This window comes from Pangasianodon hypophthalmus, chromosome 4 (genome assembly GCF_027358585.1).
Source record: "Pangasianodon hypophthalmus isolate fPanHyp1 chromosome 4, fPanHyp1.pri, whole genome shotgun sequence".
Taxonomy (NCBI): domain Eukaryota; kingdom Metazoa; phylum Chordata; class Actinopteri; order Siluriformes; family Pangasiidae; genus Pangasianodon; species Pangasianodon hypophthalmus.
Genome location: NC_069713.1, coordinates 20,635,883 through 20,657,283, shown reverse-complemented (window position 1 = coordinate 20,657,283; position 21,401 = coordinate 20,635,883). Strand labels below are relative to the sequence as shown.

The window sequence follows — 21,401 nt, the reverse complement described above, 5'->3', positions numbered from 1 at the left end:
CAACAGTTTGATGAAGAACCACATATGGGTGTGATGGTCAGGTGTCCACAAACATTTGGCCATATAGTGTAACTTATGCAGGTACCTTATGAAGAATACCCTTAAGTAAGTGTTAAAGTGTAAAATATAGAGGAGTAAATATATATGTGCTTCCAACTTTGTGGCAACAGTTTGGAGAAAGCCCACATATGAGTCAGGTATCTACACACTTTTGGTCATATAATGTTGGTCAGGCTTTCTAGTAATCAGACGCCCTCTCTTGGTCACAAAATGAAAAAACCTCGGCGGAGGAAACCTTCTTTTTTTTTTTCGTAACCAATTTTACACTTCAAATGTAGTATGTGTAACTATATATCGAAAGATATATGTACATCATAAAGTAAAAACATATAACAAAATATAACAAAACAGGATATTTATAATAAAAATCTCTACTACAAGACAGAGGATCTGGTCAGTGGGCACTCCAGGACACGAGAGGTCGCTGTAGTTCACTTTCTCTACGCTTCCGGTTCAAAGGTCACTCGTTGTCCTTCCCTTTCCTGGCGGCAAGGCATGCGAGTGCGCTTCTGAAACAGATGCTTTTTGAATGAAGAATTATTTTTTTGGTATTGAAACCTGATTTACCTTTCTAAACATGGTAAGTCATGCCAGTTCTTTTTCGTATTGCGTACAGCTTCATTCTTCATGTCAATGTGGAGAGGTTTTTATTCATTGCCAGGTTCGAGATTTGATTAGCAAACTAGCCGGCTAGGTCTTCGGCTCACAACGTAAGCTTTTCGTTTCTATCATCCAGCTGTATTTATCATCTAACTGTCTTAGTGCTAACTACACAGATACCGGTGTACTTGGCACTTTAAAGGTCTGTTAATGTAGAAGTTCGTATGATGTGTTATTTCTAGCATTAGTAGGTAGAGAGAAAGACTTTAGTTCCTAGCACGGTCGTTATTTTCCCACCCGTATTTCGGCAAATCCCGCCTCCTGCGTTAGGATTGGCTAATAACTCGCAGCTCGCCTATTGAACCGTGTTCATGTGAACTGTTGACCAATCAGCGTGCAGAACTCACAGTATGAGAGTGAACAATCTAGTCCCGCTTTATTACCAACTATTTTTAAGATGGTTCAGCCACTCATCATATGTGTGTGTATATATATATATATATATATATATATATATATATATATATATATATATATATATATATATATAAAAAGCAAGACTAGATTCTCCACTATTGAGTTCTGCATGCTGATTGGTCTACAGTGTACACACACATTTTATATATATATATATATATAGTGTATGTGTGTGTGTAATTTTTTTCTTTTTTCCTCCATTTTCAGAGTTTGCCGCTGAATCCGAAGCCCTTCCTGAACGGTCTGACAGGGAAACCAGTGATGGTGAAGCTGAAATGGGGGATGGAGTACAAGGGTTACTTGGTCTCTGTGGACGGATACATGAACATGCAGGTACTGTATTCATGTACAATACAACTTAATTCCACATGCACATGTAGCACCTGACATGAAAGAAAAAACTCTATCAGTCCTCACTGTGTAAAACAGAAAATCTAATACAGGTCCTAAGTGCTAAATGTATTTATTTGTGTGCCATGACTCCAGGAGGAGCTCTATATATTTTAAAACACGTGTGAAACCTGAAGTTCTGACAGTTTGCATCACTGCGGATTTGATAATTCTGCATTAGTTTACACACGATTGACTATCGGCTGATTATCAAGAGCTTTACCCTTTGAATGTGGTGTGTTAGATAAAGGAAAACACCCTGTATGTCTGAAACTGTATTCGCTATATTTGCTACACACTGGTGACACTACAACATTTTATCATACTTATGAAATAACAGAATCAGAGATGCCAACATCTATAATTTAGTTGAAGAATTTACAGATCTTTACTCTTTGCTACAGTAATACAGTAGGCACCTGAAAACTAATTTTTCAAGCAAGTAAGATTTTTTTTAAGTGGAGGTCAGAACAAACACAAAAATCTCTTGGTGCAAAAGGCGGTTCACATATGGGAAAAGGATGTGTGATGTGAAAGCTACTTTCGTTAGCCGTTACTTCCACTTCACTTCAAGGTGATCAAGGTTTGACCTGTGGTTTCACAAACCTCAGTCTTGTGTACAAAAAGGTGGTGGTGTAATCTCTTTGCTCTGTTTAAAAAAAAAATAAAAAAAAAATAGATGGGCTTCTAGTCATATTAGTAGTCATATTATACGTTGGTATTAAAGTCAATTTTATTTAAACAGTGCTTTTAACAGTTTTACAAAGCAGCTTTACAGATATCCAACTATACACTATAGTTATAATGACTGTTTCCTTCTCCCTTGTTTAATGTTCAGCTGGCTAACACAGAGGAGTATGTGGATGGAGCTTTGTCGGGTCACCTCGGGGAGGTGTTAATCAGGTAACAGCATATTTAAAACACTTTCCACATATTGCATTCACATTGTTAAGTAGTGCACAGGATTTCGGTTTGTTATTCCTGTGAGAAGATAGCGGCTGTGTGCCGCTCTGACATCACAGGGAAACTACTGTTTAAAGGGAGAATTTTCTTTTAAGCATTCCACGTTCCACAATGCCACGTATATGCATGAGTGTGTTGCACTGAGTTAGGGGGAGTGGTCAGTAACCAGCTGGCTCGGGTAGTTAGTGATCTACGAGATGACGAGCACGATGGCTTTGACAGCAGTATTAGCGTGAAAGCTGAAGGTTTGGAACTTTATCTATTTGAGGCAGAGGATACAGAAGAACAAGTGAGACAGCTGACAGACTAAAGGACTAAAGCGCTGCTGCACTGGTGTCTTTAGGTAGCAATGTAGCACCACCACCTACACTACTATCAGCAGGTAGTTGAATGGCATTGTGGGTAATGTTGCAAACTGCTAACCCAGGTGAAACTAGACCTGATGTTTAAACTGAAAGTTGTTTGTTTCATCAAAGCATAAATCTTTGAATGTCACATTAATTCTGTTGGTATTATTTCTGTTCATATTGATTCTGTGTACTGTTGCTTAAAACAAATAAAATGTCCTCTTTATTTGGGCTATAGCTGAGTTTTATCTATTTATCATAATTTCACAAATGAAAATCACTCTTCTACAGTCAACTGTAATTGGAGTAATGGAAAGTTTTTCATTAGCCAATGTGGTAGCATTAGTTTAAAAAAAAAAAAAAAAAAAAAAAACCTGTCCCAGAAGCTCCTCAGTGAGAGCTTGTCATGAATTGAATGATACATGTCATGAAAAGTGAAGATACACTTACTTCTGTATACTTAAGTCCTGTGCAATTCTTTAAAAAAAAAAAAAAAAAAGAATTCAAAGCACTATTTAATCCCATGTACTGTTTATCACTTTTATTTTTATTTCATTGTAATTATTTATAACAAAGTTGATTACACAAATCTTTCATTTCGATGTCATATGTTTGTGTGTTCTACAATTACACAACAAATTTGATTCTTCCAAAAGCTCACCTAATCCATCTCATCTGTCTCCTAGGTGTAACAATGTTTTGTATATACGAGGAGTAGAAGAAGAGGAAGAGGATGGAGAGATGCGAGAATAATGCGGGGTTATGGATTTGGGGTTGAAAATGTATGGTTTAGTTTGTCTTAGCTGTATGTTTAGTTTTGTTTCTTTTCTTTTTTTGTGAATTCATGTGTTGGTTTTTTACACTATAAAAGCATAATTCCTGGCTGCACAATGGTGCAAATAAAATTATGCATTTTGTATTTTGCTTGTTTTCTTGAATGCATTGAGAGAATTAATGATCTTAATGATCTCAAGTCATTTTATAAAATACATACTTCCATTTTCTGAAAGAGTTCACTCTGATGGTTCACTATAAGAGGACTTGTGCAAACACATGCAATCGCATTTAAAGTATGCCAGACAGGTTAGTGGATTGTGAGACGCATCACAAAGCAATCTTTGGGAATATTTCATATAAAGTAGAATTTCAAAAAGTCTAGATGAAATTTTAATTTCCATGGTATTGCTTGTACTAACACAGCCAATTTGACTATTGAAGGGTGTCGTGTCTTCTAGAAGACATTACATTGATTCTGGCGTTAATGTCCTATGTTGTGAGCCGTGTCTTGTATGGGACATGCACATGAACCTGTCACAGGCATAGATATTCTTTACAAGAGCAGTAAACTTAAGCTAGATAAGAAATGTAAAGTGGATGTATTAGCTTGTCATATCTAACATTCAGTATTGACTTTTGACTCACAGGAACATTGACTGTGTAAATACTCTTTTTCTGGCTCTAGAATTTTGTACTTTGTATATTCTTGTGACATATAAGATGCACAGACCCAGACATTAATGGTGTCTATCTATATTTTGTGAATTTATGGCATACATAGACAGATAGCAAGTAGCAACCTGCCTTTGCATGATAAAGGTGAAACCATATTAGGCCTATGGGTACAACATGTTCAACTTGATTCGCTGCTGGTGAAGTTCTCAATGCTTGTTATCTCATTGTTGCCAGGTGTGGGAATTTCTTGCGGCACTGAACTGCTTTTTGTAGTTGAGGTGGGGTGTCTTGTAAAAAAAAAAAAATATATATATATATATATATATATATATATATATATATATATATATAATGTATATACAGTCAGGCCCGGAAGTATCTGGACAATGACAGAGTTTTTGTGATGTTGCCTTTATACACCACCACAATGGAAATGGATTTGAAATAAAACAATCAAGATGTGATTGAAGTGTAGACTTTCAGCTTTATTTTAAGAGGTTCCACAAAAATATGGCATTTACCATTTAGGAATTACAGCCATTTTCAGCAAAGTACCTCCATTTTCAGGGGCTCAAAAATATTTGGACAAAGTGACATAAATGTAAATATAACCATAATTTTAATACTTGGATGAAAATCCTTTGCATTTAATGACTGCCTGAAGTCTGAAGCCCATGTTCTCAAAACTCAAATTCTGAGTTTCCTCCCTGGAGATACTTTGCCAGGCCTTCACTGCAGCCACCTTCAGTTGCTGCTTGTTTGTGGGTCTTTCTGCCTTCAGTCTTGTCTTCAGTAAGTGAAAAGCATGCTCTATTGGGTTGAAATCAGGCAATTGACTTGGCCATTAAAGAATCAGTTTTGTAGCATTTGGCTGAATGCAAGCAGAGAGTAAAATTAAAATTATGGTTATATTTACAATGATGTCACTTTGTCCAAATACCTTTGAGCCCCTGAAAATGGAGGTACTTTGTTGAAAATGGCTGTAATTCTTAAATGGTAAATGCCATATTTTTGTGGAACCTCTTAAAATAAAGCTGAAAGTCTACACTTCGATCACATCTTGATTGTTTTATTTCAAATCCATTGTTGTGGTGTATAAAGGCAAAATCAATATATATATTGATATGTAACAGCATTTTCAGAACACAAAATATACAGGTGGTGGACAAGATAAACTTAATTTTCTAGTGAAAAAGTCACAATTATTCAGCTGCACAGGTGAGATATATTAGTTTGAGAATCAGTATCAGCTAGTCCACAGCTTCCTAACCATGGTCCTGGTCCCCCCTGCACAATTTGGAGTTTTTCCTTCTATAACACACTCACTTCAACTCAGGAAGGGCTGTTAACCAGCTGATTAGTTTAATCAGGTTAGATTCTAGCCTAAGAGGTCTAACATTTAGCACTTTGAGATTTCAAACAACAAAGGTCACAGCAGTGTAAGTCAAACATGGACAAACCACATTAGCAAAAAGGAACAGTGGTCAAAACTTGAAGCTTACTGATAGGGGCAGATTTATTTCACTTTATACCAGTAGTCACTGACCCTAGTCCTGGAGATCTACCTTCCTAAAGAGTTTATTTGAACACACCTTATCCAGGTTATCAGTACACTTATTTAACTTACATATAAGGTTGTCTATTAGGTTTGGGCTGGTACTGAATTCTGCAGGAAGGTAGGAGCAGGGTTGGTGACCACCGCTTTGCCAGATAGTAACTAAATGTCCCAAGAGTATAGTGACAGAAATAACCACATAATTGATCAAGTACCTCTATGACCCAGTCTCAGTAAATATTGGGAATGTAAATAACATTCGTAATTTCTATGACAACGTTCCAGAAAAGATTAAGGCTGGGCTGGATGATGGAGTTATCAGGTTATTGCTAATATATTGGTATGGATTTCTGTTGTTTTGTCCACCAAAATTGCTGACAGTGGAACATTTTGGAGATGGACTCTATCCAACTCCTTTAAGCCTTAGCCTAACTACTACATGCTGTACAACACTGAACACCATCCACATTTATCCAGCCTGAAACACACAGGCTCTCTGCCCTGGTAGGAGGGTCTGGATCAGGTCTGACTCCACCCCCTGGAATGTTGGTTCTGCAGCGAGGGCTATTATTATTATTATTATTATTATTATTATTATTATTACAAGTTATAAACTACAAGTTCAATGATGCTTTGATTTAATGTCTACAAAAACAAATCATTATGTCATCTGAGAGAAAAAATATGTAATAGGCTTTACCACTCAGTCAGCCACATTTCTGTGAGTAAAAATAGTGTTATAAAATTGATCATAACATCACTATTATATTATATTGCCTAACATAATTGAGAACTGGTGCCACTTTTTTTTATTTTAATAAGTCAAACCTCCCAGGTAAGATGGTTTTAAGCTATAACTGTAGGTAGAAATAGGTGTAAATGGGAAGCGGACCTTGTGCATTTTTATTCACGCAGACCTGGCAACCCTGCTCATAAATCCGCTGTATGTTTAAAACAATAAAGAGCGAGATTTTGGATGCCTGTTCAAATGATTTTACAAAGAGGCAGACCATTTGTGCCCTCTCATGTACTGAACATGTGGGTTGTGGACTTGAGAGATCGAGTGTTTCACAGATCGAGTGTGTGTAAAATATGTGAAAATGTCCACTTTTACCTTTTTTTTCCAGTAGGAGCCAGCCCCCACCCCACAGCACAAACCATTTACTTTTCATCTCTGTGCTCCTCCCCATAGCAGACCTTTGCCCTGGAGCTTGCCTCATTTTGAGCTTTGCTAAATATTTACCTGCCTTTTCATGTGTCTGATGTATGTGTGAACTCAGCTCCACTACAGTGCTTGTGCTCAACAGGATAAACTGCAACAAAATGTCTGACAGTCTCCGGCTTTTAGTGAAAAATGCCAAACAGGTGGTTATGGTGTGTAAAAATGGTGAGAAGTTTCTGACCAAAGATGGGATGCAGAATTTGGCAGTTCTTGAGAATGCAAGTGTGGTAATTGGACAGTAAGTCATTTCTGAAAGCATGTTATGAGTGGCATATTTATATGAGAATGTGTACATTTGACTGGAATGAAACAGAAATTATGCTGTATTATGTTTGTGCACATGCATTGCCTGTGTCTATGTCTATATGTCTATTTGTCTATATGTCTGTCTATTCTAGTAATGGTCTTATTGAAGCTGTGGGACCAGCAGACTCCATTGAGTCCCACTTCAGAGAAGCTGTGTTTGATAAAGTATTGGATGCTACTGGCATGTGTGTTCTCCCTGGCAAGTATTCATTCTGCAGCTACCTACTTTGTGTAATTCAAATGATCATAATATTAAGTCACCTAATGTTTTTTTCAGGTTTGGTTGATGCACACACTCATCCAGTTTGGGCTGGGGACAGAGTACATGAGTTTGCAATGAAGGTAGACTAAAAAACCTTTAATCACCAAGTTTCCCTTTTCTTTATTTAAGGGCAGTAAAAATGAGATTCATTGAAACTTTGACATGTGGGTCATGGCATGCATACTAAGACATTTTGTGTGTGTGTGTGTGTGTGTGTGTGTAGTTAGCTGGAGCCACATACATGCAGGTGCATGAGGCCGGTGGGGGCATTCACTATACGGTGACACACACACGTGCAACGGATCCAGAAACTCTGCTGCAGGGCCTGAAGGGCCGTCTGGAGCGCATGCTGAGAGCTGGAACTACACTGGTGGAGTGTAAGAGTGGTTATGGACTGGAGCTCAATACTGAGCTCAAAATGTTGAAAGTTATAGATGCAGCCAGGAAGAGCATGCCTATTGGAATATCTTCAACATACTGCGGTGCACACGCAGTGGCCAGGTGAAGCACATTTAATACTAGCCCTTTCTCATTATTGTTTATATACTGTCTCTTGTTAAATAAAAAGCAGGTCAATGTATAAGTGTTGGAATACAGTAACACAGAGGTACCTACCTTTTCATCCTGTTCAAGTTTTTAATCATCATTCTGAACTGTGGTTCATGTGTTGGCAGCTAGAACTGGATTAAGAACTGCTAATCCAATACATAATAATTTCTTTCACTTTCATAATCACACACAGTCTCTTGACTTCTGCTAATGTTCAGAGGTAAGACTATGGAGGAGGCGACTGAGGACATTCTCTCAGTGCAGCTGCCTGCTATACAAAAGCAGATTTCCGCAGGCAACCTGCAAGTGGACAACATTGACGTGTTCTGTGAGAAAGGAGTTTTTGATCTGAATTCCACACGCCGAATTCTCCAGGCTGGGAAAGACATCGGCCTCAACATAAACTTTCATGGAGATGAACTGCATCCTATGAACTCTGCACAGGTGTGTATACATACATACATATATATATATATAGTGTTCATAGGTCTTAAAGAGATTCAACAAACAGACTTCATGTGGCTCAAGTCTATGCTTAATTAAAAGGATTGAAGGTCATATAAGCACTTTTTCATTAGACATTTTAATACAGAAGTTAGGAACAAAGTGTGACAATGTCTGCTCTGTTATCCCATATCCTGCCATTGCCATTATCAGATTTCAACTCGACAGTTGAAGATTAGAAAAAAAAAATCACCCGGTCCAGTTTAGGTGAGTCTGTGCCCATGATAGCCTCAGATTCCTGTTCTTGGCTGACAGGAGTGGAACCTGATGTTGGCGTCTTGTGTTACTGCCCATCAACCTCAAGGTTTGATGTGTTGTGCATTCTGAGATGCTTTTCTGCTCACCACCGTTGTAAAGAGCGCTTATTTGAGTTACTATAGACTTCCTGTCAGCTCAAACCTGCAGACCCTCCTCTCACAGGATGTTTTTTTGTTTCTCGCACCATTCTGTGTAAACACTAGAGACTGTTGTGTATGAAAATCCCAGGAGATCAACAGTTTCTGAAATACACAATATGGCCAACGGTTTGTGGACACCTGACCATCACACCCATATGTGGTTCTTCCCCAAACTGTTGCCACAATGTTGGAGGCACATAATTGTATAAAATGTCTTTGTATGCTTATGCTGTAGCATTACAATTTTCCTTCATTGAAACTAAGGCCCCAAACCTGTTCCAGCATGACAGTGACCCTACGCAGCTGAGGTCTATGAAGATATGGTTAGCCAAGCTTGGAGTGGAAGTGGACTGCACAGACCCTGATCTCAACCCCACTGAACACCTTTGGGATGAAGTGGAATGGCAAATGCATACCAGGCCTCCTTACCAGACATCAGACATTAGTGCCTAACCTCACTAATGCTCTTGTGACTGAATGGACACAAATTGCCACAGCCACACTCCAGAATCTAGTGAAAAGCCTTCCCAGAAGAGTGGAGGTTAATATAACAGCAAAGGTGGACTAAATCTGAAATGAGATGTTCAAAAAGCATATATAGGTGTGATGGTCAGGTGTCCATATAGTTGACCATATAGTGTACTCAAACCAGCCCATCTGGCACCAGAAACCATGCCATGGTTAAAGTCACAGACATCACATTTTTTCTTCATTAAGATGTTTGAAGTGAACATAAACTGAAGCTCTTGACTTGTACCTGCATGATTTTATGCATTGTGCTGCTGCCACATGATTGGCTGATTAGATAACTAAATGTGAGGGTGTACAGGTGTTTCTAATAAAGTGGATGGTGAGGGTAGATTTTTAAGGAGTAACATTTCCCCAGAAATCTTTGTGATTCCATACCAGTCAAAGTTTTTTCATATCTTCAAACGGGTCTTCATGTAGCAAACTAGTGTGTAAATCAATAAGGAAATTGCTTATTGATGCCCTTATTTGTGGGTGAAGTAGGTGTTACGCATTTCCAGATTATGAGGGGAAGCTGACATGGGCAGTTTAAACACAGTATTGATACCGGTCACTAGAATCATTTTCTTACAGGAATCTTATGAAGTGAAGTGACCTGTGGCCAAGTATGGTGACCCATACTTGAAATTTGTGCTCTGCATTTAACCCATCCAAGTGACACACACACACCGTGAACACACACACACTGTGTTATCTACCCGGAGCAGTGGGCAGCGCGGCTGCGGCACCTGGGGAGCAGCTGGGGGCTTGGTGCCTTGCTCAAGGGTCTCACCTCAGTCGTGGTATTGAGAGCACTAGTCATTTCCCCTCCCCTCCCTGCGGGACCTGAGAATCAAACCCACGACCTTCAGGTTCACCTTCGGGTTGCAAGTCCGACTCTCTATCCATTAGGCCACAACTGCCCCCTAAGGTATATGGCAATGCCCAGGTAGCTGCAGTGCAGACCTCCTGGAGGGGGTTTCTGATGTAGTTTCTGATAACATTCTGGACATTGGAAAATTATCTATTGTTTTAGTTTTCAAAAGATTAGTTTAATCAGTTCCAGAGAACTACTAATACTATGTATCATTATGCAAAGGGAAACTGAGAAAGGGTAGGAATAGTTCTGGACTGAGCTTAGTAACCATATAGTGCTGTCTTGCACTGTCCTGTAGTAAAGCACTATTGTTAAAAGGCAAATAAGACACATATAGAGAGAACATGCAACACCTATATAACACATTACCTGTGTTTGCCTTTTTGTCCTGATATTAGCTTGGAGCGGAGCTTGGTGCTTTAGCCATAAGTCATCTGGAGGAAGTTACTGATGAGGGCATTGCTGCTATGGCAAGGGCAAAGACATGTGCTGTCCTGCTGCCTACCACTGCCTACATTCTCAGGTAGATGTTTAGAGTAAAAACAGTAGAACCTTACTAACAAAGCTCTAAACTGCAAACCATGTATAAGCAGACATATTTATATCATCAAAAACAGGCTTCCATGTCCTCGGGCCAGAGATATGCTTGATGCTGGAGTTATTGTATCACTTGGGAGTGACTTTAATCCCAATGCTTACTGCTGCTCGATGGTAACTAACATACACATATGTAGTTAAAATACAGTGTATTAGCTGTATGTGTGTAACACTCTACTTTTTGGTAGCCTATGGTGATGCACTTGGCCTGCGTGACGTTGAAAATGTCTATGCCTGAAGCTCTGGCTGCTGCCACAATAAACGCAGCCTACGCTTTAAATCATTCGCAGTCACATGGATCTCTGGAGCCTGGGAAACAAGGGGACCTTCTCATCATTAATGCTCCACGGTACACACAAATAGTCTACAAAATACATGCTTTTATAAATGGAAAAGTTTACCAAACTTTGTGCTCTGTATGCTACTACCTCCGGTGCTGCTGCCTAGTGTATAAGAAGAAGTAGAGCTTATAATGAGTATTAAACAGAACACCTCAGAGAAGCAAAATTTGACTCACCAGTAGTTTGTTTCATGATAGACAAGATAGCAAAATTCTGTCTCATGGGATGAATAGTCCATACTGTCTCACCATTTCTTCTTACTTTGTGCAGATGGGAGCATCTTATCTACCAGTTTGGAAGCCATCAGGAGCTGGTGAGATTTGTCATCATCAAAGGCAACATTGTTTATGAAAATGACAAGGTCTTGGACCTCTGAATGTATAAACATCGATTTATTTCAAAAAGCTGCTGATAATAAACAGTCTGTGTGAATAAATTGACTGCTGTTATTAAGGTGCTATAAAGTCAAACGTTACAATATAAATTCCCTGAACAAAAAAGTCACATCCACCAATATCAGCACCTTATACTACAGTGTCAATAAGCTGCACATTATTAATTGTTGGCCAGACTCTGAGGTTGCCTTTTGTGCTTCATGTCCAAGCAAAACACAATACCAGCTGCTCCAATGTCCCGGATGAAACACTAGAACAGACTGACTGGCCTGGTATTAGGAAAGAATTATATGACTACACATACACATATGACTATTTTTTTGTCCAGGGGGCTTAATACACATCTTTTATTGAAGGTACAGTATAAATAATTTAAATAAAGTTATGAAACAACTGTAAAATATACAGTATGTAGTATATAAAGGCATCTGAGTTTGTCTGAAATAAAAGTAGCTTTAAAAAATATCTTAGAAATAGCCCAAAAACACCTCATGTCATTTCTGACATTAGTCTGTACTCTACAGACATTAGCAGTATTACCATTAGTGAGTACACAGCAAGCTGTGTCAAAATATAGCAGATTATTCAACAATTATCCCAAAACAGAAAAGAGAATCAATACTTAGAATTTATTAAGAAAAATAAATCACATTTATTTTATATACATTTATATATAAATACTTTAATGAAACTGGTGGATTTGAGAATACTATACACCCATATATGAAATTGTTATCGTCCAAGAATAAAATGTAACCATATTTATATTCAGGTACAAAACCAAGAATGTCCAATACACAAAAAGAAGAAATGTGAGTGTGTCTTGTGAGTCTTGTGAGTCTTCAGCTGACCTTCCGTTTGCTTGAAAAAAGAGATCTCAGCTTTGTAGTCGTGTACACTCAGCTCCTTAGAGGAAAAGCACGGTTTAGGATGAGCTCTACTTTGTCTCCACCTAGCGCACATGCCTCCAGCACACACACCAGCCTCCGATTCGTCAGCTGTGCTGCAGTGGCAATCAAATCAGCTGTGGGTGGAGAAACACATAGGCTGTCATTAAAGTACTGTTGTGATTGTAATTCATGTTTATTTTCAAAGATACCTGTCAATCTAAATGAATTAATTTTGATGGCCATTTATATACACGGTCAGCCATAACGTTAAAACCACCTGTGCCTCCAAAACAGCTCTGTCCCGTCAAGGCATGGACTCCACAAGACCTCTGAAGGTGTGCTGTGGTATCTGGCACCAACATGTTAGCAGCAGATCTTTTAAGTCCTGTAAGTTGAGAAGTGGGGCCTCCGTGGATCAGACTTGTTTGTCTAGCACATCCCACAGATGCTTGATTGAATTGAGATGTGGTAATATGGAGGCCAAGTCAACACATTGAACTCTTTGTCATGTTCCTCAAACAATTTTTGCAGTATGGCAGGGCGCATTATCCTGCTGAAAGAGGCCACTGCCATTAGGGAATACCGTTGCCATGAAGGGGTGTACCTGGTCTGCAACAATGTTTAGGTAGGTGGTACGGGTCAAAGTAACATCCACATGAATACCAGAACCCAAGGTTTCCCAGCAGAACATGGCCCAGAGCATCACACTGCCTCAACCGGCTTGCCTTCTTCCCATAGTGCCTCCTGGTGCCATTTCTTCCCCAGGTAAGCGACACACACGCACCCAGCCATCTACATGATGTAAAAGAAAATGTGATTTATCAGACCAGGCCACCTTCTTCCATTGCTCCATGGTCCAGTTCTGATGCTCATTTGCTCATTGTAGGCGCTTTTGGCGGTGGACAGAGGTCAGCATGGACACTCTTTGACTGGTCTGCAGCTATACAGCCCCATACACAGAAAGCTGTGATGCACTGTGTGTTCTGACACCTTTCTATCATAGCCAGCATTAACCTTTTCAGCAATTTGTGCTACAGTAGCTCTTCTGTGGGATCGGACCAGATGGGCTAGGCTTCACTCCCCACGCGCATCAATGAGCCTTAGGTGCCCATGACCCTGTCACCAGTTCTCTGGCTGTCCTTCCTTGAACCACTTTTGGTAGATACTAACCACTGCATCCTGGGAACACTGCACAAGACCTGCTGTTTTGGAGACGCTCTGACCCAGTCGTCTAGCCATCACAATTGGCCCTTGTCCAAGTCGCTCAGATCCTTACGCTTGCCCATTTTTCCTGCTTCTAACACATCAACGTCAAGAACTGACTGTTCACTTGCTGCCTAAAATTTCCCACCCCTTGACAGGCGCCATTGTAACGAGATAAACAATGTCAGTCACTTCACCTGTCAGTGGTTTTAATGTTATGGCTGATTGGTGTATGTTTTTGATGGAGAATATATAGTAGTTCTATACATTGCTCTGGATATGGGGGTTATTTTTACCTGGGCTTGGGGGTGGAGCATGTGAAGAGAAGCCACCATGTGAAAGGACAGACTCCCATGTGTTGTCATGTGTCAGGGGGAGGGGCTTCCAATGCAAGTTCCCAGGAGTGGCAGGGAAGAAGATGACATCCAGCGTCACTCCATCTGATAGAACTGCATACAAACACAAATATATATATATATATATGTTGATTTGAATGTGTTGGCCTCTGACAATGGTCACTATGGTGTATGTGTGTGTGTGTGTGCGCGCATCTGCGCAAACACGTTTGTTTACTTCTTTCATTCCAACCTCTCATTGTTAAGGTGAAGTAACCAGTGTAACAACTGGCAGGGCTAAAGGATTCCAGCTCTCTTTGTGGGAGGAGTTTGTGGAAATTGTTGGTCTGCATTCCCACAGCTGCTGCTTGGACATGTCGTCGCTCATAACAGAAGCGCCACGGTAATGTCTCAAGGGCAACATGAGGCATACCAAGGTGGGACAGCATAGGGCTACTGGGTGGCGTGGAGAATTCTTCATCATCATCTTCTTCATCATCATCGTCTCCAACTAGAAATTCCATAGCGCCTTCAAACAGAGAGAACTCTGCAGAAGGAATGAGACATACCAAAACATTAGCTGCCCCAAAACAAACAGAATTACACTTTCTTATAAACAAATAATTTCATGTTTTGAAAGCCAGTAATCATTTACATTAAATCATTTACAGATCAATTAATTTTTAAAGACCATATGCTACTAGACTTTTAATGATCAAAGACAACTGTGCTTCAGCAGATTTCAGAATTCTGTTTACATTTTTCCAGCCAGAAATTAGACTCCGCCTCAGACTAAACAGGGCTGCCTCAGACTAAATAGCTCTGCCCCATTTCCTTAAAAAACAACTCATGAGGCATACATAGTTTCAACAGAGGGTACAGTGTTGGGTGGGAAGAAGAAGGCTTGTTAATGTTTTCATTGTAATTGCTGTTCACCATGAGGGCAGCAGAGGGATCTAAAATTAGAACATGCTTCTTTAAAACATTATATAAGGTTTACTTGGCATTTGGCATGCTGCTAAAAAAAAAAAACAGTAAGACTTCTAATGTCTAAAGATCGCTCACCATTCTCTGTATCCTCTTCTGTTGATGTCTGTTGAAAAGGTGGTGCCAACCTGACAACATTGACACATTGTTTGAAAAAAGCAGAACACTCAAGAGCTCTCTCTCTGTCTCTCTATCATGCACATTACCTCTTCCTGGAGCTGCTGCTGGAAGTGCCAGTGGTAAAGAGCAATTTCCTCTTTGTTGGAGTTTTAAATGGGGCAGACCTGCAATACAAACAATATCCCAATCACAAATCTCATACAAGACACATTATACACACCTACACAAGAAACAAACACAAACCCTTCTCTTTGTCTTGGCACTCTAGGACTAAGTTGAGCTGTCAGTGGGTCTGAATTCCGCATCCTCCTCATATCCTGAAAGAGAGACACAGAAAGATCTGGTCATAAAACTGATGTGTGATTATATCCTTGATGCCATGGGATGTATAATATATATATATATATATATACACACACACACACGCACATTATATATATATATATATATATATATATATATATATATATATATATATATATATATATATATATATATTATATATATGTGTGTGTGTGTGTGTGTGTGTGTATACCTGTCTGCTGTGGTAGCAGGCTGCAGTGATGGTGCACTGAACAACAAAGCGTTGTCTCTCTCTGTAATGTAGCCTGTCACACTGGAGCTTCATTTCTCCCCCACTAATCAGACCTGCCTCACCTGAACAATACAAACACACAATTTCAATGTTTTAGTGCATATTTATGATATCATATTCTTAGTGCTTGGAAAACATATACCTTTTAAGTATGTTCACCCAACAAGCTGTACACACTCATCACATACATTCCAGTCACCACACACAAAGGTCTCCAGATCATCAATATGAATGAAAACATATGTTCTTCACGGACAACAAAGTGCTGCCCATGTACTAATTTCTGTATTCCCATGACAAGTACAATAATTTCTCTAGATTTGTTAAGAAATCTTTTTTGTAACTGGTTACATTTTTGAACATTCTGTAAGGAAGCGCAGCTCTGCTTGCAACATGATAAAAACATGATAAAAAATAATTCACAGCATAATGAAAGACTCATTATTATTAAAAGTCGTAGGTGCCCACTCATATAAATATTCTAATGCTAAAGACTGGCAATATTCATAATAATGCAGTCTATAGGCTCATAATCCAATCCATGTCACTTACACCATGGACAATGGCATAGGCTATATAACCATGAGATTTTGGTCTCAATTCAAAATTGTCACCCCCCTACTGATGGTTGGCTGATTAGCTGAAAGACTGGACTGTGAGTATCGGAACTGTAGCTAAAATTAAACAAATCTAGTCTGTCACTTTGCTATGAATTTAAGGTGAAGCAAGTAGCCCACCTTGGAGTTAATCTCTTTCTTTACCTTGTCGGTTTTCCACAAAGCTTTGTAGAGAAACAGGCAGGGGAGGATAACTGAAGTATCCTCCTATCACAGCCCTGTCCAGCATGTTGGCCTCATCCACTTGTTTCAACCACTGCAGGAATTGTCGAACTGGACGGATCCCTCTGTATGGCATCGTAGGGTGGGAGCCGGTGCCTGTGTGCCATCAGACAATCAAACCTCAGAAAAGCAAAAACATGTGCATTATGTTTTGAAAGCTAGGTGGGTGAACGAAAGAGAGAGAAAGAGAGAGAGAATGCTACCTGTGCAGTACACCTGGGTAAATGAAGTGTTGCTCAGATACTCAAAAGCTGTAGCACTGCCAACTGTATTCTTTATCAGCTTGAGCCTAGTACAGACAACCAGTGCCACTGAGAATGATAAGAGAAAAGTTTTTAAAGATAATGCCCTGCATCATATTAAACATGTAGGTGTAACAAAAAGATGATGTGTGATTACTCGGTTGGATTCGGCTTTGGATGTCTGGCTGTGATGTTGAAAAAAGCTTGATGGTGATTCGTTGATCTGTGGTCCCATCTTCCAACTGGAGCCATCGGTACTCTTCAAATTCTGACCTCCGTCCATCTTAAAACAAAACAAAACAATGGACTTCACAATACAGCAACGGCTGTCTACTTGAGTCACGCTGTGCTGTGCTACTGCAACTGCAACAGAAAACTCACTCCTGATTATTTTACTTAGTTAGTTGAGTGATATGTGTGTAGTGCTGTCTCACCCTTACTCCTGATACGTTCTTGTCGCCCCGCAAAAACAACCACACCGATAACATCACAGATGGTGCCATGAGGAGAACTCTGTAGATCATGTCTGCAGAAGACATGATGCACAGTGAACATACAGGTGCACAAAATAACAAACAAAGGTATGTGAACACCTGACACCTGACCAATCATACTCAGATGTGCTTGTTGAACATCTCATTCCAGATTTAGTCCTCTTTTTGCAATTATAATAAGCTCCACTCTATTGGGGAGGCTTTCCACTAGATTTTGGAAGGTGGCTGTTGAGATTTGTGCTCATTCAATCACAAGAGCATTAGTCACATTTTAGACAATTGTGTGCTTCTGTTGCAACTTTGTGGCAACAGTTTGGGGAAGGCTCATATATGGGTGTGATGGTCAGGTGTCCACAAACTTTTGTCCAAATAGTGTATCATGCTTAGAAAACTACAAATAACTGAGGTCTGAAAAAAATCAAATATTCAGTGGACAAACTGCAGATGGGTGGATCAGTCACTGTAAAAATATTTAAATTTGCATAGGAAAGAGGAACAGTGATAGCACTTCTAAGCTCTATGACAGAGATAGACAGACATAAGTGATATTTCAGTGATATTACTAAAACAACTTCAACTTCTGTAATTAAATTAATCTTTAGTGACTTGCTCCATTTCTATAAATTTGTTGGAGTCATCAAGTCAAAACACAGAATTTTCAAAACAGAATTTACACATTTTTATGTTACTTAATTTAGGGTAAAGTACAAACACAGACCATTTCATTAGTACTACAAAACTGCCAAAAATATACTACTACTTCTAAAAACTAAACAGCAACCTTGTGACGCAGTCTAGACAAAAACTGTATGCAGTGGGTTTCACAAAGCTCGATTTTTTTTTTTAAGCAGTCATTTGGAAACAAACCATTGCATAACCTGGCAAGGAGTGGCTAAATTCCTTGGGCCCTTGCTTTAAATTTTAAACTGTAAACTGTTTTATGGTGATTATTCCTTTATAAGCAGCTCTCTATGAGAAATATGTGATAGCTAACTGTAGGTTTGTGGTGGTGATACACACATTGCTGCAGTCATAGGCCTTCTTACCCCACAGTTCCCCCACCCCCTTCCTTTAAAAAATAATAATAATAATAATAATTCCATATGTACCTGGCTAACACCAGCAAAGACAATTTTCAAAGATAGTCTATGCTAATGAAACAACACTCCCTTGTTTATAAAATATGCTGAAAATCTTTCAGACTGAATAATTTTTGCAGTTTAGAGAGTGAAAGGGTGGAAATTTAAAGGTTGAAGAGTGGGCGTGGATAAGTAGGCCAGAGAGAGCTGGTAACAGAAATACAGAAATTTGAATTTAAAAATGATAGAGTGTTTTGAGTTAAACTGTACTATTAGTCTTTGCCAACAAACAGTGTACCCGCTGAGGAAGTTATGTGCCAGGTCTGGTAAACCCCACTCAGGTAAAACTTGCTGCTTTGGAATGATGGCGACTTTAGCAGTAGGATTTCTGGAGTTTAGACTGATCTCTGATTGAGAAGGAGAGAAACACAGAGAGGTTAAAATGCTAGAGAAATACTGAAAATCACAAAACATTTAATGCATATGTGTCAGGATGGGATTTACAGGATGGAACTGTATCTATGAAGTGCAATGATGAAAACAGTAGCAGAGCTTATGTGGGATGTTTCTCTGTACCAATATTCGGTTCTGCATTTTGTCCGCTGCGGCTGCTGTAGCTGTCCTTCACTCTGTACCGACTCAGTCTTAAAACCTGACCAGGCTGCAGGCAACGGTACCAGTCTACGCAAACACTGTTCCACAGCACCACACACACACTCATGGAGCCGTCAGCGACCTGTAGCTCGGCCTGTCACAGACGGAGAAGGTAAACTACGAGTTAGCAGAAGAAAAGAGTAAATTCAATATGTTTTGCTACATTCGAGTTACACCTTAACTCATAGTCATAACCTCTGACCTTGTATGGGCATTCGCAGCTCTGCTCTGCTTTCCCATAATACATCAGTCTGGATTTGTGCAGAATCCGCACGCACAGAGCTCCTCTGCGACGCAGTGAGCCACTCAGGAAGCGCCGACGGAGCTCTGCTAGAGACACTACCGGCTGTACATCTGTTCAAAGCCAAATTATTTCACTGAACATTAACAAATTGCAACACAATAACACAAAGCATTATCAAGTAGCATCATGTGGAAAAAAAGAAGAATAAACTCAATCATTGTCAATAAAAATTACACTGCAGTTGATAAACACACCTTTACAGTTGACAATGGCTGAACCCCAAATCTCTTTCTGAAGTACTGATTGAAGCCCATTCACTCTTATATGCTGTTCAGCTCCTTGTAATACCCATAATATAATGCTAAAAATCCTGCAACGCAACACTACCATGCCATTCAGTATTAATGCTGAATATGATCCAAAACCCTATCTGGCAAGCAGTGGTCCCTTTTTCCACTGATGTATTCTGTACAAGGGTACAATAGCCATGTGGTCTGTTTTCTCTCTCTCGCTCTCTTTATTTTTTTTGACAGTGATGGAAAATACTATTATCATAATTATTAGTCTGTTCTTATAGTTATTAGACTATTTAACTGGTTATATTTATTGAATGGATAACTCAATAACTCAAAAACTGGTTATATTTATTGAATGGATAACTCAACTCAAAAACAAGTAGCCCTATACAGTAAATAATGTCAGTTTATGTGTTTAATGTGTTCATCCATTAAACTGTTTCCAGTTCAGAAACAGATAGCTCCATGGCCTCAATACATAGGCAGAATATTGTTGTACACATTTACATAATGAGACTTTTACTCGAATGGATGGATTAGGTTCTTGAAATAAATATGTACTGTGGGGGTCAGTGGAATTGATTAAACAGTTAAAGGGGTGTCAGGGGGTAAAATGATTGAGAAGCTCTGCTCTGTTGTAGTGGATGGGTGATGAAGTGTGCAGGAGTGCAGTATTATCATGGGAATCCCTGATAAAAGTGTAGCTCCAAAATAGTGTCTATGTGTCCCTAATAAAGTGGCCACTGAGTGTCTTTTGTTTTTTGGGGGGGTGGGAGGTTAACCGTTGTTTGAGCTCTAAGCTGACATGGCGTTTCGGTACAGGTTAGTTACCTTCCACCACATCCTCTTCGTCAGAGTCCTCTCCGCCAGGCTCAGAGGGAGGCGTGTGCCGCCATGTTTCCCCGCTGAAGTCGTGGTTATTCCACAGGGGAAGGTAAGTGCTCCTGCGGGCTCTGAGCGGGACGAGGCTCGGCTCCTCGGCCATCACCCACGGCAGTGAGTCCACATGAACAGAGGACAGGGAGAGGAGAGCTGCGTCGCTCCCGCCTGAACTGTCCACCTCGAGGCTACAGATGTGAAAAGTCCTGCTGTCCCCTTCAGCTTCATCACTAGCCGAATGACTGAACACAACATTTCTCAGCACACTGCCGCAGCGGAGTTTATTTCTGTCTATCAGTGCGTTCAGACTGGGGTCTAGAGACACTCTCACTCTGCAGTCTCCGTCAGTAACAGTAGCATCATACAGACTGTCCGACATAGAAATGCTGTCCGGGAAATGGACGGCGAAATTCGGGTCTCTTCCGTAGCGCTCAAGAGAAATAAAATACAGCGGCTCCGCTTGGGTTTTGACTCTGAGAGACCCAGACGGAGCCGTCAGGAGTTTGTTTAAGCTTCTCTGAAGCGCACAGTCTCCAGAGCAGCCTGACATAGCGGCCATTTTACTGACACGATAAAAATAATGCAGGGCATGATGGGAAATGGAGTCAGGTGCCTACAAGCGCTCATAAAACACACGGTGCCTGACAGTACAGTCTCAGCAAGGAAGCGATGCAGACTGAACAAATGATAAAAAGAGAAGATAATAATAATAATAATAATAATAATAATAATAATAATAATA

General features: G+C 39.8%; 3 protein-coding genes across 3 annotated transcripts; 2 read left to right on the top strand and 1 right to left on the bottom strand.

The window, feature by feature from the left end:
• The first annotated feature begins 495 nt into the window (after window positions 1-495).
• On the top strand, window positions 496-3,756 carry snrpf (small nuclear ribonucleoprotein polypeptide F). The gene is made up of 4 exons (XM_026936930.3): window positions 496-640; window positions 1,345-1,470; window positions 2,366-2,430; window positions 3,524-3,756. The coding sequence occupies exons 1-4, from the start codon at window positions 638-640 to the stop codon at window positions 3,588-3,590; spliced, it is 261 nt and encodes an 86-aa protein (XP_026792731.1). The 5' UTR covers window positions 496-637; the 3' UTR covers window positions 3,591-3,756.
• Window positions 3,757-7,083: 3,327 nt separating this feature from the next.
• amdhd1 (amidohydrolase domain containing 1) lies at window positions 7,084-11,843 on the top strand. Its single transcript, XM_026937194.3, has 9 exons — window positions 7,084-7,304; window positions 7,465-7,571; window positions 7,650-7,714; window positions 7,858-8,135; window positions 8,402-8,627; window positions 10,868-10,992; window positions 11,087-11,180; window positions 11,255-11,415; window positions 11,678-11,843. Exons 1-9 carry the CDS (start codon window positions 7,111-7,113, stop codon window positions 11,781-11,783), a joined length of 1,356 nt encoding a protein of 451 aa, XP_026792995.2. The 5' UTR covers window positions 7,084-7,110; the 3' UTR covers window positions 11,784-11,843.
• Window positions 11,844-11,880: 37 nt separating this feature from the next.
• si:ch73-71d17.2 (RPA-related protein RADX) lies at window positions 11,881-21,279 on the bottom strand. Its single transcript, XM_026937193.3, has 15 exons — window positions 20,612-21,279; window positions 19,443-19,594; window positions 19,163-19,334; window positions 18,885-18,993; window positions 17,448-17,539; window positions 17,171-17,296; window positions 16,975-17,082; window positions 16,694-16,867; window positions 15,873-15,994; window positions 15,581-15,654; window positions 15,424-15,501; window positions 15,296-15,345; window positions 14,484-14,777; window positions 14,192-14,344; window positions 11,881-12,826 (listed from the first exon to the last, which is right to left on the bottom strand). Exons 1-15 carry the CDS (start codon window positions 21,216-21,218, stop codon window positions 12,702-12,704), a joined length of 2,436 nt encoding a protein of 811 aa, XP_026792994.3. The 5' UTR covers window positions 21,219-21,279; the 3' UTR covers window positions 11,881-12,701.
• Window positions 21,280-21,401: the final 122 nt, after the last annotated feature.

Bases quoted from the DNA above. Each gene is read 5' to 3' on its own strand.
- snrpf (XM_026936930.3), top strand. The intron at 1,471-2,365 runs GTACTGTATTCA...TTTAATGTTCAG, and splicing joins ACGGATACATGAACATGCAG to CTGGCTAACACAGAGGAGTA. The intron at 2,431-3,523 runs GTAACAGCATAT...TCTGTCTCCTAG, and splicing joins CTCGGGGAGGTGTTAATCAG to GTGTAACAATGTTTTGTATA.
- amdhd1 (XM_026937194.3), top strand. From the start codon at position 7,111: ATGTGTGAACTCAGCTCCACTACAGTGCTTGTGCTCAACAGGATAAAC. The intron at 7,305-7,464 runs GTAAGTCATTTC...TGTCTATTCTAG, and splicing joins GCAAGTGTGGTAATTGGACA to TAATGGTCTTATTGAAGCTG. The intron at 10,993-11,086 runs GTAGATGTTTAG...CATCAAAAACAG, and splicing joins ACCACTGCCTACATTCTCAG to GCTTCCATGTCCTCGGGCCA.
- si:ch73-71d17.2 (XM_026937193.3), bottom strand. From the start codon at position 21,218: ATGGCCGCTATGTCAGGCTGCTCTGGAGACTGTGCGCTTCAGAGAAGC. The intron at 17,083-17,170 runs GTAATCACACAT...TATCATTCTCAG, and splicing joins CCAAAGCCGAATCCAACCGA to TGGCACTGGTTGTCTGTACT. The intron at 14,345-14,483 runs GTTGGAATGAAA...GTTTGTATGCAG, and splicing joins CTTCACCTTAACAATGAGAG to TTCTATCAGATGGAGTGACG.